The sequence below is a fragment of the Bactrocera tryoni genome, chromosome 1 (assembly GCF_016617805.1).
Source record: "Bactrocera tryoni isolate S06 chromosome 1, CSIRO_BtryS06_freeze2, whole genome shotgun sequence".
NCBI lineage: Eukaryota > Metazoa > Arthropoda > Insecta > Diptera > Tephritidae > Bactrocera > Bactrocera tryoni.
In genome coordinates, this window is record NC_052499.1 from 12,940,271 (window position 1) to 12,954,537 (window position 14,267).

The following is a 14,267-nucleotide window of genomic DNA, read 5'->3' on the forward strand; positions in this document are numbered from 1 at the left end:
TAATATAAAGGGTATTTTTTTAGATGTGAAAAAATAATTGTACAGTTTGTTCAGCTTTGGACCGCACTTACGCAAATTGTGGCATCTGCAGTGATGGTAATACACAATTTCTGTTGAGAGACGCCGTTGCATCCTCAAAAAATGAGTGTTTGATGTGCTCTTTGAACAGAGGGAATCATTGGTCAACAAAGGGGAACGCTATGGAGTCATGATTAATGATTTTTTTTGCTTGTGTTGGAGGATGTTAATGTGGACGACTTTTCGTTCCAACAAGACATCTACATGCCATACAGCCAACGAAACAATCAATTTATTGAAGGAAACTTTTGGCGAACGCATTAACTCCCGTTGTAGGCCTGTGGCATAGCCTCCAAGACCTTGCGATTTAAAACCACTGTACTTTTTTTTTTTGTGGGATTATGTGAAGTTGCTTGTTTACGCAGTTAAGCCAGAGACGAATGATGCCTTGGAACCGAACATACAACGGGTTACCTACTGACTTACGGCCTCAATTGCTGGAAAGTGTGTTCGAATATTGCCTCTCGCCTGGAATTTATTCGATACACATATTTTAAGTGGAATTGAAAGCATCTGTGAAGTCGTCTCTGTTACATAGTTCGATTTGAAGAAGCCAGAAATTCATAAATATTTGAGCAAGACTCGAAGTAGAGATTAAATTCAGTGAGGAAGTAATAATTCTGTATCGTTTTGAAGAATTTTGTAAGTTCTTGATTTTTTCACTACGATATTATCAAACTCTGACTTATCCAGTGATATGCAATGACTTAACGCTCACAACAACAACGATTAAGTCGTAATAATACCAATTATTTTCTTCAAAAATAACGCTACATATTTCTCCGAATATCTTCGTGAGCACCACTCTCGACCAATTGAGCAGAAATAATAAAAACTAAAAAAAAAAACAAATTTAGTTTTAAATTAAAGAATAATGTTGCAGTGCTTTTTAAAACTCGTGTGTACTATTTTTTTTTTGTAGTTGTAGGTAGTATTCATTTCTGATTCATTCAATTTAATTTTTGTTTAGTTTTAAAGAAAACGATTTTTTACCGCTTGCCATCGTTTTGTTCATGGTCACCAATTAGTAGGACATCATCTGACGTACTCGGTACTTCATTGAAGGTAACCTTCAATTTTGGTGAACTTGGTGTCAATTTTGGCCAGTATACATCATCGCCGCCGCCATCGGTGCTGGACTCAGTGCTCAATTTGCCACCACGACCACCACCCATTCCACCGCTACTCATCATGGATGAGCTCTTCTGCTCCGAGCTGCCTATATTACTGCCACTGCCGCTAACGCTGCCAGCGCTGGGCAAACTACTGCGATTCGCCATCAATAACGGTTGTGTCGTAGCTTTTGTGATACCATAGGCATCCATTGGTGGCAACTTGAAGGTCCAACGACGTTTGGCCGTTAAGCCCAGCCAAATGACAATCCACAGTAAGAGATGTACGACGCTGATGAGAGCTGGAAAGATAAAGTCAGAGAAGAATATGAAGAAAGTTTAAAGTCGACTTTTTAGTATTTAGAAATTGTAGTGTAGAGCTTTCAGGGCATGTATGAAGTTTGTGTCAACGGAAAGCTCAAATTATCAAGTGCCAAAAAATATGCCTATAACACTTTTATTTATGTTTGTTTGGGCTAGTAATTTGACATCTGAGCAATCTACCTTTAAGTATAGTATCCTATCTCTATTTATTAAGTCTCAAAAGTACTCTTAATTCCCCTTTTAAAGTAAAAAAAAAATTGCTGATTCCATACTACCATAACATTGTCTTAACTGCTATACAATTTGAAAGGCTGATCTATTTTTTATAAGTTTAATTACGTACTGGTGATAGTGAGGTTATGTATGAATGGAATCTATTATAAAAAATTGATACTATTTTACTTTTTAAAGCATTGAGTTTTAGAGAATTCGGCGTACTATTCGCAATCCCATCACCACTTTTCACACCCAGCATTTATTATTGGATAATATTGGATCAATTAGAACATGTCAAGCACGCAATGAAGAAAATAAAACAGCCGTAGCAGAGTGTACACGAAGACCGTGGAGAGTCGATTCGTCGCCGTTCGCAGCAACTCGGACAGACGTATGGAACGACTTGGCGCATTTTACGGCGAGATCCTAAATTAAAAGCTTAAATTAACAGCCTATGTAAGAACTGATGCCGCTCGACCTTCCCAAGCGACATCGCTTCGATTTATGTGATCTTGAAAAGTTGCAAGAAGATCTGACGTTTCCGAGCTAAATTTTGTTCAGCGATGAGGGCAATTTCTAGCTCAATGGGTATGTAAACAAGCAAGATAGCCGCATTTAGGATGAATCTGAATCTGAAGAGATTCAAGGGCTGCCGATGGAATCATCTGTCCATATTTCTTCAAAAATGATGTCGGTGAGAAGATAACCGTCAATGGCGACTGTTAACGCGCCATGATAACCGGCTATTTGATGTCTGAAATTGAAGCTCGTGATATCGGCGATATTTGGTTTCAAAAGATGGCTCCACATCCCACACATCGTATAAATCTATGGATTTATTGAGAGAACACTTTGGTGAGCAGATGATTTCACGTTTTTGGCCGATCAATTGGCCACCAAGATTGTGTGATATCACACCGTTAAACTTTTTCCTTTAGGGATATGTCTAAGGTCTATGCTGACAATCCCGTTTCGATTGAGGCCTCGGCAAAACATCACTCGTGTTATTCGTCAGCTACACGTCGAAAAATGCTTGAACGAATCATCGAAAATTGAACTTAACGAATGGACCATCTGAGACGTAGCCGTGGCTAACATTTGAAATAGAAAATGTTCTTTCGAATAAACATTCCACAATAAATTTGAAGTTTAAGAAAGTAGTTAACCTCGAAATGGATCACCCTTTAGAACTGTCGCCTTGGAATATTTTCTGCTCAAATATAATAAAAGTCTGTGTCTTTTGACAGTTAACGAACTCGAGTATCGATCTCAGTTTATTACTATTATCTCTTAAGCAAGACTACTTGAGGAACTTGAAAGGTAGACGTCTCGGATGGGTGTCTTTCTCTTAAAATAATACATGGAAATTCCAAAATAAGTATTAAAGGTAAAACTCTTTTGAAGCAAAGCTATAAGTGGTAGCTTTAAAGTAAAAGCTCGCTAGACTTGCTTAGTTAAAAAACTGCGTTTACCAATGCATGTTTGTTGTATAAAGATATTTCAACATTTTAGTTTCTTTAAATATTTTCGTACAGTGGAGTTTGCGCGTACCCATTGGCAACCCTACACTTAACCAGACTACAAAGTTTTACTGTCTTTTGCGCGCTGTTGGCGTTGACCAATGCGATTTAATATCAATTCTACTTAGTACTGGTATTTGTTTGTATTTTTTGTGATTTTCATTTTCATTTCAATTGGCTTCTGTCTTTGCTTATTTCACGTTTTGTACAGCTAATTGGATTTGACGCGTCATCAACGGGTTCAAGTGCTGTCTTTTGCTCTTTCAATTTCTCATGTCAAAACACATATTGATGAAAAATGATGATGATAAAAAAAGGGAAGCTTAAACATCTTCCTTTAAAGACCAAAGTCAAGAAAATATTTATGGGTTTAAAATTAATTAATTCTGAAAACATTGTCACCATTGTAAGCAAGCTCTGTTCGCAGAAATCTCTAAGTCCCTTAAAAGGAAATGACCTTCCTTTATAGGTCCTTTATATAAAATCTCAGTAAAATGTTAAAGAATACATCAACTATGTATTACATCAATTCACTACACAGCTTCAACCTTAAGAAAGCATGTGATGAATATTGCTGCTTATACTTTTATATCACTTTTCTTCAAAATTGCGTGGATCTATAATATTTAATCTAATAATGAGTTCATCTACTGTCTATCAACCATACCTTGTCTTGAGTCCATCGTGTTTGAACTAACCATGTATGTGTTGCACCATGTGTACTCACCTGAAAAAAATGTCGGGCAGTGTAAGTTATTCCTATACGTGACACTGAGGTCATTCAAAAGTGGCGCCTTCACCACAGCTAGGGCCAAAACGTAGCAGAGCGACGCACAGTGCGCAAAATAAATCCACGTTTCACTCGATTTCATGGTGATTAATGAGCGATCACGCATTTTCGCCGCCAACCTGCCGTGCCCATACAAATACATAATCATCGATGAGGCAATCATCAGCACGGACGACAGTAGAAACAGTGCCAACGTTACCACACCGTTCAAAATGAGGCCGGAGTTTTGGATGGGCATAGCCTCGCTGTACACCTGCAATTTGTATAAGTTGGCAGCGCCAATGTAGCTAAATGTGATATCTAAAGCGACAGCAATCATTTGTATGCTAAAGATGGTCGCGAATGATTTCGTTGTCGTCCAAAAGACAGCCGGATAACGTACACACCAGACAAGCAGCGCAAAGACAAGATTCACAAACTCCGCGCTTGGCGGGTGGTCGAACACCGACATATCGATGGGCTTTTCAATGCCGAAGAAGATTTGTAGCATGCCGGCGAAACCATCGAGGCGTACCAGACTCGTTTGTGGTGGCTGCTGTGCGGTTGCGATGCTGCTGCCAGCTGATGACTTAGAAGATATTGCAGATGTAGCGGAACCGGCTACTGATGAGGGTGCTGCCATATACTCGCTCGAATCATTGCCAGCTAATTCACCCACCAGGTATTCTGGTTCGATTTCCACCTGCATCTCCTCGTCGGCCATACGCTTGATACGCTTCACAATATTACTGTTACTGGCACTTTTGCTGCCGCTGCCGCTGCCGCTTTTGGTTTTGATTTCGATAATTTTCGAATTGCTTGTTAATGGCGTGGAGGGTATAATCTCCGGCAACTTCTCGGGCTTAACAATATGAATGTTGCTGTCACGTGTTGTCGTGCTAATGGTTGCTGTTGATTTGCCGTAGTTGCGGCGTGCGTCGTAATCGAGCGCATCTGTTTCAAAAGATGCCGCTGAATCGCCGCGGTTTTGTCCGCGTGGCAAATTTATGGACTGCTCAAAGTTTGTGCTCGCAGACAAATCCAACTCATCGAGCCGATTTAAATCGATATCTGTTGCTGCCGCTCTGTTGTTGCCGTACGCGTTTGAAGGTCGCAAATCGACAGCGGCACGACCTGTGTCGAGGCGTGAGGTGCGTGTTGCGGTCGACTCACTGGAACGTCCGCCAGCGGTGTTGGTGTGGTGGCGCCGATTGTGTTGTTGTCCGCCGCGTTGACGATGATGTTGCCGATTGTGGCCGTGATGTTTACGCGATGATTTTGTCGAATGTGTGCTGTTGTGGTGGGCTTGTTGTGGTTGTTCCTTATGGTTATGGTGATGGTGCGTGCGTGTGGGTTGGGTGTGTGCCACTGGTGGGGCAGCTGTTGTGGTGGAACTTCCGGCAACTAATATATCTTCATTATCATTATCATTGTCATTGTAGTTGTTTTTGTTGTTGCTTTTCTTGCTCCCGCTGGTGGTTTGTGTTGTTGTTGTTGTTGTAAATTTCGTGTTACTTGTTCCCTCCGCCACACTGCTTAAGTATTTTATGGTTGCTGCTGTTGTTGTAGCGCCAGCAGTGGTTCCAAGTGTTTCGTCCAAGCCGCGTCCTATTGTCTTTCCAAGTTCATTGGATGCATTTGTAGTTGTTGTTTTCGGTTGCACACTGCTGGAAATTTTGACAGATGAGTTTGGTTCTTGGCTATTAGTAGTTGTTGTTGTTTTAATTGTTGTCAGTGCTGCCTCAATGTCCGACGCCGCAACGTCAAGGCTGTTTGACTTGCCAAGCGTGCCCAACTTGTCCCACATTTGATCATAATTCTTGTTGTTATTGTTGTTGCTCTTCTCGGCTATCAAATTTACCGAATTCCTTACAGTTGTTGTTGTGCTGGTTTTTGCGGTGCCCGTTTGTGGTATGTCAACAGCTTTACCACTCCAAATATCCTTTGTATCGAAATGTTCAACGAAAATGCGTCCTTCGCTCTCGCCCTCACCATCACCACCGCCTGCGAAAACGCCACCTCCTTCGGCACCTCTACCATCATAAATATCAGTTCCTTCATTCAAGTCAAATTTATTGTTGTTCTTGCGGTTTGCATCAACATCAGCAACACCATCGTCATTATTATTTGCTTCCTCTTGGTCTCTTCGCTCTTCCTTGCTGTTCTGATTAATTAAATCGGGCACTTCAAAATATCTTGTCTTCCCGCCATCACGGAAATCCACTCCTATATTGTTGCTACTCTTCGCTTTTGCTTCCGCCTTCCGATTGCCGAATTTAACTTGCTTCGAACTCGTGAGCATGTCGAACATATTATTGTTTATGTCGGTTCCTGCAGCGCCAGCACCGACAGCCGTAAACATCGTATCGTTGTAGTAGTCATCGTCTTGGTCGTCCTCCAGACTGTTGCTGACGTCGCCGTGGATGCCTGTACCATTTTGGTAGGGTGCTGTAACCACCGAAAGCACAACTAAATTACGACGATTGACCGCAATAAAGTCGAGCTCCGTTTGCCAAATATTCTCTGTAAGTGGGAAAAGGAAAAAAGGACAAAATTTAGTTTGATTAAAAAGTGTGATGTTAGTTGCTGGCTTTCGCTAGCAGAAAGAAAATGTTTAATGTGTAAGCCTTTATTCCAGTAGTTGCTGAAAACTTTTTATGAGATCAATTTAATTCTGGAGACCTTAGGAGTCTTTGAATGCAATCACACCTCACTTGGAACTGTCTAGCAGACAGTTTTATGTGAGCTTTGCATATTTTTGTCAGTTTGATGAGCTTGCTAGGTATTCTTACCCCAATTTCATCTGACTGGAAGCCTGTCGGTTATCCGAAGTCCCCTTGCGCTCTAGCGCTGGACCTATAAACCTCCAATGAACTTGACAAGCGCTGGTCAACAGCCAGAACTTGTGCGACTGCGATTCTGGCCCAAGCTAAGCCGTAAGAGCAGCTGCACTTAGCATAGTCAATATCACAGCTATTGCAGGGGTTCTGACTGGACACTGTTCAATAAGTACGTACGCGATACGACTTAATATTTTGTCGGACTACTCTTGCCAAAACTGTAAGGAGGAAGGCTAGGTGGACTCATCTTGTCTTCTTTAGCCCAGCTTTTACATGGCTGAGATTGTAAAACTGTGGGGAACCAAGCAAAGTGATTGGGATTAATATTAGTCGATTAATTTTTGGTAAGCTTAAAACCCTTCGTTGATCTATGAGGTCATGCACTTTGAGAACTTTTTGGTTAACAAAACGAACAAATACTTGTCCAAGTGAGATCCATTGATTTTGGATTAACCTAACCTACGACCTAACTTAGGAAAACATCTACCGAATATGACCTTTTTTTCAGAAAGCTGGGCTTATGAGCTGAATCTTTATGACTAAAAGTGGGTTGTTAGTTATTTCACGATGTCTACATATGCTCATATAAAATCAGTATATAGTAGTTTTCAAAATGAGTTCCTGAAAGTGGTTAGCAGTATGTCTACTAGACAGCAATAGCTCACACACATTTCAATGATCACCATCTTCCGTACACTCACTTTTGCAATTGAAACTCTCATTTCGATAACCTCATCTCTTGTGTATAAGTATGCTATCAGAGCACACTCAGTCCTGCAATCGCATATACACGAAACCTACATATGGATCGTTCGCTTTTAAAGTCATCCAACGCCAGCACCAGCTTAGCTCCTTTTAACGATAAGTACTCGCCCGCTTTCAACGTTCAACTCAGTTTTAGCTGCTATTTAGCATGCATGAGTTGCTCTCGCATTTGTTCATTAGACATGAAACACTTGATTGATTGATGGCAAGTGTTTGGGCCGAAGTTTCAATGCAAACAGACCATAAACGCCTGTTGAGATAAGTGAAAGCCACCCACTAACTCATTAAACGGTATATTTACGCACCTGTCTGGAAAGAGGCAACACCTCTACGCGCAAGAGCTTTCAATCAGGCTATGCAATCGTATAGCGAACTACGCCTACTTCAGAGTAATGATACATCGCGCAAAGCAACAGCAACAGCTACGCTTTGTAAAACTTTAGACCTACTGCTGTTGTTGCTAAAAGCATCCACAAGCGATTAGAAGGAGTGGTAGGCAGTCGTCAATATGTCTGTGCGACAGTCAAAAGCGAATGCCGTTTAGTTAAGCATTTCACTTTTCTCATTATCCTGCCGCTCGGTGTCTTTACACAAAATGAGTTTGCAAGTAGTCTGCGGATGTCGATTGTTGGTTTATATTTGTAACAGTTCATTTGTACTTGGCTTAACGGTTTCTTCGTGCTAAATAGATTCCTTCATGTTAAATACGAAATCAACATTGCGCAGAGTTATGCTTAATTAAACGCGCCATTGAAGCGCATGACTGCACACCCAACAAATAAACAACATTTACTACATACATACATATTATACATACATGCATTTATTTGTATAGCATACATAACTACTTATTTACTTATATACACGTAAATTAGCGGGCTTCCAGCTTTCTGTGCGTTTTAATAGACAATTTCGCCGTCTGCTTTAGAAGAGTTAATAAATACTTGTGCGATGCCAGCACACTCACGCCCACATACAGACACACACACACTCTGGATGCGTACTTTTCTTTTTAATTCTACACCCTTTTCATCTTTCAAGTGAAATCTAAGCTGTGTCAATATTTGCGAAATTAAATCAGTTCATTATATAATGTTTGTAATAAGTACTTTTTAATTGCAGCTAAAAAGCAGAGAGTATAATTGTGCATGAGTTGGAGTTGAGCGTTTTCGGTTAATTGGTTCGAAGGCGCTTGAGGGATTATGCATGAAATGCTACAAAGGTTGAACTGATATTAACTTAATTAAAATGCTAAGTAGCTTATTATAAAGCTGAGTAATTTTCATATCGTCACCTAAAAGGAAGGAAAAAATGCAAAACAACGTATCATCAAAAAAATCGCAATTGAGTTTTTATTAGTTACGATTCACTACATCATATTACATATATGTAGCATTAAATTTTCAGCTTCAAGTGTCAGATATAACCAATATATACCCATTATATAACTAATATATAACCAATTTATAACCAAAACTCAAATTTTGTTTCAATATGTGTGGTTTCTATTATAACATTTTTCCTTCGACTGAAAACTTATGAAAAGTGATGTTACGTTATTTTGCATTTTAGGTGACGGTATAATGAATTTTTAGACTTTAATTCTTTCTTTCTTACTTAAATGCTTTCTGGAGAGTAAAACCTAGATGTCTAAAAATTTGGAGAAAATTTAAAAAATCTGTTGTGTGTACCCATTAAAAATGTCGACAATCTCTGTCATTCATTTCTATAATGTTGATACGACGATTTATTTTTTGCACTACCAATATTATTGTAGTTGCTGACTGGAGAACTCGTGATATACATATTCCCATGTATAAAGACTTCCTGCAATATATTGCATCATAAAGTAAAACTACCTATATATCACAAACAAAAAAAATACCATAAAAATACATCATATGAACTGTTATCATATAGAAACATATCACATCATAACACATGATATGACATCACATCAACTTAACAACATTTTCTGTGGGTTTTTCTTCCACGCAAGCTATCTTATTTACTAATAAAATTTAGTGCAATATTATGCGTCATCACTTCATAATATACTACATCATATCATTTTGTATGACATTATGTCACTTCACATCTCAGCCACCACAGCATATTATTATATAATTCTATCATATTATTATTTGCAAATCCAACGTCTTCTCTTAATAGTGTTTGCGCTTCGCATCGCTATTTTATTTTATATCCAATCATATGATATTACATCATATCAAAGATTTGTATTGAAAATGGTAATTTTAGCATATATTTGTCCGAAGAGTAGTAGTTGCGTCCACTCAGTATACATTTTTTTGCCATACTTTTGTTTCTTTCCTCTTTTTTTTGCTGCAGTAGACGTCTCTGATAAATTATACATTCGCGCGAATTCGTCTCGTCGTCTTCGTTTGATATGGTTCTGGAAGCACTTATCACGCGATATCTTTTCTTCAATTTTCCTGGTGCTTATTAGCAAGACTTCTTTTTTCTGCCCTCCAGCTCCGGACTCATGGTAGCAAACTATCGGCGCAAACCATTCATGCAGCTATTGCATTTGATCCGAAAGTTATCCAGATGTTTAGTCACTGCTACCACTTTGAGCTCATCCGCATATGTGATTGTTTTCATGTTTTAAGGTTGCGCTATTTTTAACACCTCGTCGCACATCAGGTTCTATAGTAGTGTACCTAAAACCGAGCCTTGCGGTACTCCACTGGAGGTAGTGTAGCTCTAAGTGCCCTCGGTTGTGTCGCATAACAATCTCCTATTTTGATATTAACTCATTTTAATATTTATCAGATAATGTGAAGCGCGTATTTCGTATAGAGCCTTTATTATATTTGCCCACTTTGCGGAGTTGAACGCATTCTTCATATCCACGGTTATTAGCGCTTAGTATTTGTTTCACCTTTCCATCTTTTAACATTTATTGCACACTTCGCTGTATCAACTACTTCTCTTAGTACGTCAATAGTGGATCTCTTTTTCTATAAAATCGTATTGTTACTCTGATAACACCGTGGAACATTTTTGGGATTCTTTTTTACCATAAAAAAAAAACTGACACATACGAACGCCAAACCCTTTGAGGGTTTTACTATACTGACCTAGTACCATCACCCTGACTTGGAATTTCTCACCTCCCAGATTAGCTGTTGTACTGTGTAATCGGCTTTTTGGATTGCTAACTCCAAGCGATTTTTTACAATGCTTTCGTACACTTTACCAATCGTGTCGAGCATGTACAAAAGTGGATATAATGAGTGTTCTTCTGGTGGCTTTTTTGATTTGGGAGTAGAACCAGACGCCAGACGGATTATCAGCATGACGAGCTGCCTCGACTTAGCTATGTCTGTATATAAGCGATCTAGTTTCTCAGTTTTAGTTTTGTGCATATTTTCAAATATCAAAAGCTTCCGATTTCACTGTCATTGCTCAAATATTGTTCTTCCACTACAACAAATAAAATTTCGGTTTATTTACTACAGTGTTTATCCAATTGTTATGGCAACTGCGTTCGCATGAAACAAAATAAGCCCTTTTGATAGATGAAGCACTTCATTGCCAAAAAAAAACAATCAAAAACACTTCACTTTGACAAATTCCATAAGCTGACAAACTAAACATGAGTTTTGATAAGTGAATTGACAATTCCGTGAATACATAACTGCACTTACTCAAGCTACTCATTGCTTATGAAATAAATGACAATTGAAAAAATATCTAACTAAGAGGAACCACCTATAGAAAATTATGAAGAATACAAAAATATGCTGCATTTTACAGAGTCTTTTGCGCTCGGCGCTTGTTTGTCTGTGATTACAAATATAGTCTAGTGACTGTCCTCAAAGCATCAGCTAAACAACAATATCAAACAAGCTTAGCAGCCGCACAAAGATTTAGGTAAGCATCGAGCAGAAGATTGGCAATCATTTTACTCTTACCCACCAACAAACATACAAACATAGTGTGCTGGTGACTGGCCAGAGCTGCTTTTAGAAAGCCGACAAGACAAATTTTAACAAATCATCATCATTTGTTGTATCACATGAAATGCTTTGAGACAAACTGGAGGATATGCAGTGAAGAGTGAAGAGCGATTGGAGGAGAGCAGAAAGGAAGGGCAAAGTGTAAGTGTAGTACGCACGTCATATCCAACCACATAGCTGCAGATATTCGTGGCTGTGATAGCAACTTTAGTAATAATATCAGAGTCTCAGCTTATCCCGGATCATAATACATGAAGCCAAGCGTTGACCAAAAGCAATCATTGGACGACAGCTGTGGCGACTAATACAACAAGAAGCAGCAAATATGCACAAGCCATAGTGGTGTGTAGGCAGTTCCATTGGGAAAATTTTCCATTAGATGGCGCTTATCATGACAAACATAATATACCTAAATATATAAAATATTTACCCAACTAAGATGCTGTGCGTGGGCAGGGTAGTGTTTAAAATTGTGAACATTATAGCTAGTGTGGAGTAAATGTGTTTATAAATTCATACATATACATACGTACGTACGTATTAATAAATGATACAATAAAAATGTTGTTTCACAATTTTTTTTCAATTGAAGTTTTAAATGCAAATTTTTCAAAAAGTACTGTGAAGTCACTTGAAATGCATTTAAAATTGATTTTCGAAAGTAGCAATTTATATGTAAGTGAAAAAATTTATTCGTAAATATGTATATTGACATATGTTTCATTCAAATACAATATTAAATTTTTTTTAAACAAATTTTGAATTATATAAATGTTATGGCAAACAAGAAAATCATATAAAATTTCAAGTGATAAATCAATTTTTAAGAACTTGATTATTTTAGTAAAGTTTTCAAACTCAACTGAGCAAGTATGCGTGGATTACATTTAGATTAACTACACTTATAACAAAAAAATAATTAAATAAATAAAAAAATCAATAAAATAAAATTTTGTCTAAATTTTAAATAATAAACAATTAAGTTATCTTTTTGTTGTTTTATAAGATGATTTTTCATAACCTCAATTAAATATGCTCCTATTATAGATATTGCACTAAGACTGTCTGAAATTTTTAAAATCGATTACATTCTTTGAAATGAATTTTACAACTTCTTGCATAGAAATTAATTTATCAAAATAATATTCCATACATACATATATAAAGTATATACACAATATACTTATTTCTTTAGACTTTTATATGTCTCTCTCTATATACATATCTAATTCATTAATGGCTGTCAACTAAATCTGGTTATTTAACACAAAATACTAATTTAAGAATAGGTAAAAGACCCTAGCAAAAGCCAACCAAAGTTATATTTGGCAATAGTGTTACTCATACGCACTGCACGTTGCTTTACGCACATTACAGCTGACTCAATACTTATACCTATATGTTTTTTTGTATAGTATGAAGAAGCATGGAAAGCCGAAGTGCGAGGCTTTATTCCGCTAAACCTAATCTACTCCCATCTCATGTCACTGCCACAGTACCACCGAACAAAGTATTACTTTATGGGAAAGAAGAAGACAATATTGTACGGACTGACTGACGCCTAATCTGTTGTAAATGTCTCAATCTTGTCATAATTAGAGCTACCGCTTTGCTGACAGCTTTCCATTATACAGAGGAATCGCACATAAGTGCAGTAACCCATGGGACTACCTCCAAGTGTGGTTTTCAGCTCTTCCCTTATAATTGAAAACAGAGGGCAATGATAGAGTACGTGTTCAGAGTCTTGTAAACATTCTATACACGTCAGAAAATATGGACTAAAGTCATGTTTATATTTGTATAGGTAGCTTCTAAAGCACACATGGCCACTAAATATTTGGGTCAGGTGGAATTTCAGGTCTAAATGTTGTCTATCTATCCACGAACCAGTCTGTGAGTCCACCGTCCACCATCCTTTTGATGGCAATGTTACCATATTGTGATGCTTTTGATTCTCTCCTCTCTTTTTGCTGCGGTAGACGTCTCTGATAAGTTATAAATTCGCGCGAACTCGTCAACCTGGATGTCAATTGGCACCACACTGCCTAATACCAACGTAATTTGATATGGTTCAGAAAGCACTTATCACGCGTATTGCAGAAATTTTATGTACTGCGTTAATTAATCCATATTAGAGCCGCATACAGTTTAACAGAACTCATTACTTTAGCTGTCGTCCACTGGAACGCACACAGGCTTTATTTGCCATCATTCTAGATAAAGTATTCTAGTTTTTATTTGCTTTATGTGTGTTTTCCAAGTGTTCCTTGAATTTGAGTCTTGAGTCCACTATTACACCAAGGTACTTCAACTGTGGCTGTGAAGTAATCTCACATTCTCCTATGGTGAGCGATATTTTTACTTTAATTTTCCTAGAACTTATGACCAAAAACCAAAGTTATATTTGTTAATAATATTACTCATACGCACTGCACGACGCTTTTAGCACACTGCAACTGATTCAATACTAATACTTTTATATATGTATGTTAGAATTTAGTTCGAATAAAGCTACACCTACGTATGTAATAAGATCAATGCAATGTTCAATAAGACCACCGACATAAAATCTATTATTAATTGCATAAAAGGAACGATCTGTGTTGGAATAAGTATGGATTTGACTGAAAATATTAGCAAAATTCTTTCGAAAATCA

At 37.9% G+C, this 14,267-nt stretch overlaps 1 protein-coding gene across 2 annotated transcripts in view; it reads right to left on the reverse strand.

The window, feature by feature from the left end:
• LOC120777663 (protein tincar) overlaps positions 1–14,267 on the reverse strand; it is a 66,246-nt gene that overhangs the window by 15,313 nt on the left and 36,666 nt on the right. Inside the window, exons 4-5 of one of the 2 annotated variants that reach the window (XM_040109120.1) lie at positions 3,978–6,542; positions 1,072–1,492 (exon numbers count right to left, since the gene is read on the reverse strand). In XM_040109120.1, coding sequence (XP_039965054.1) covers positions 1,072–1,492; positions 3,978–6,542 — 2,986 coding nt within the window. The remainder of the gene's footprint in view (positions 1–1,071; positions 1,493–3,977; positions 6,543–14,267) is intronic. The other variant, XM_040109129.1, reaches the window with a different exon arrangement.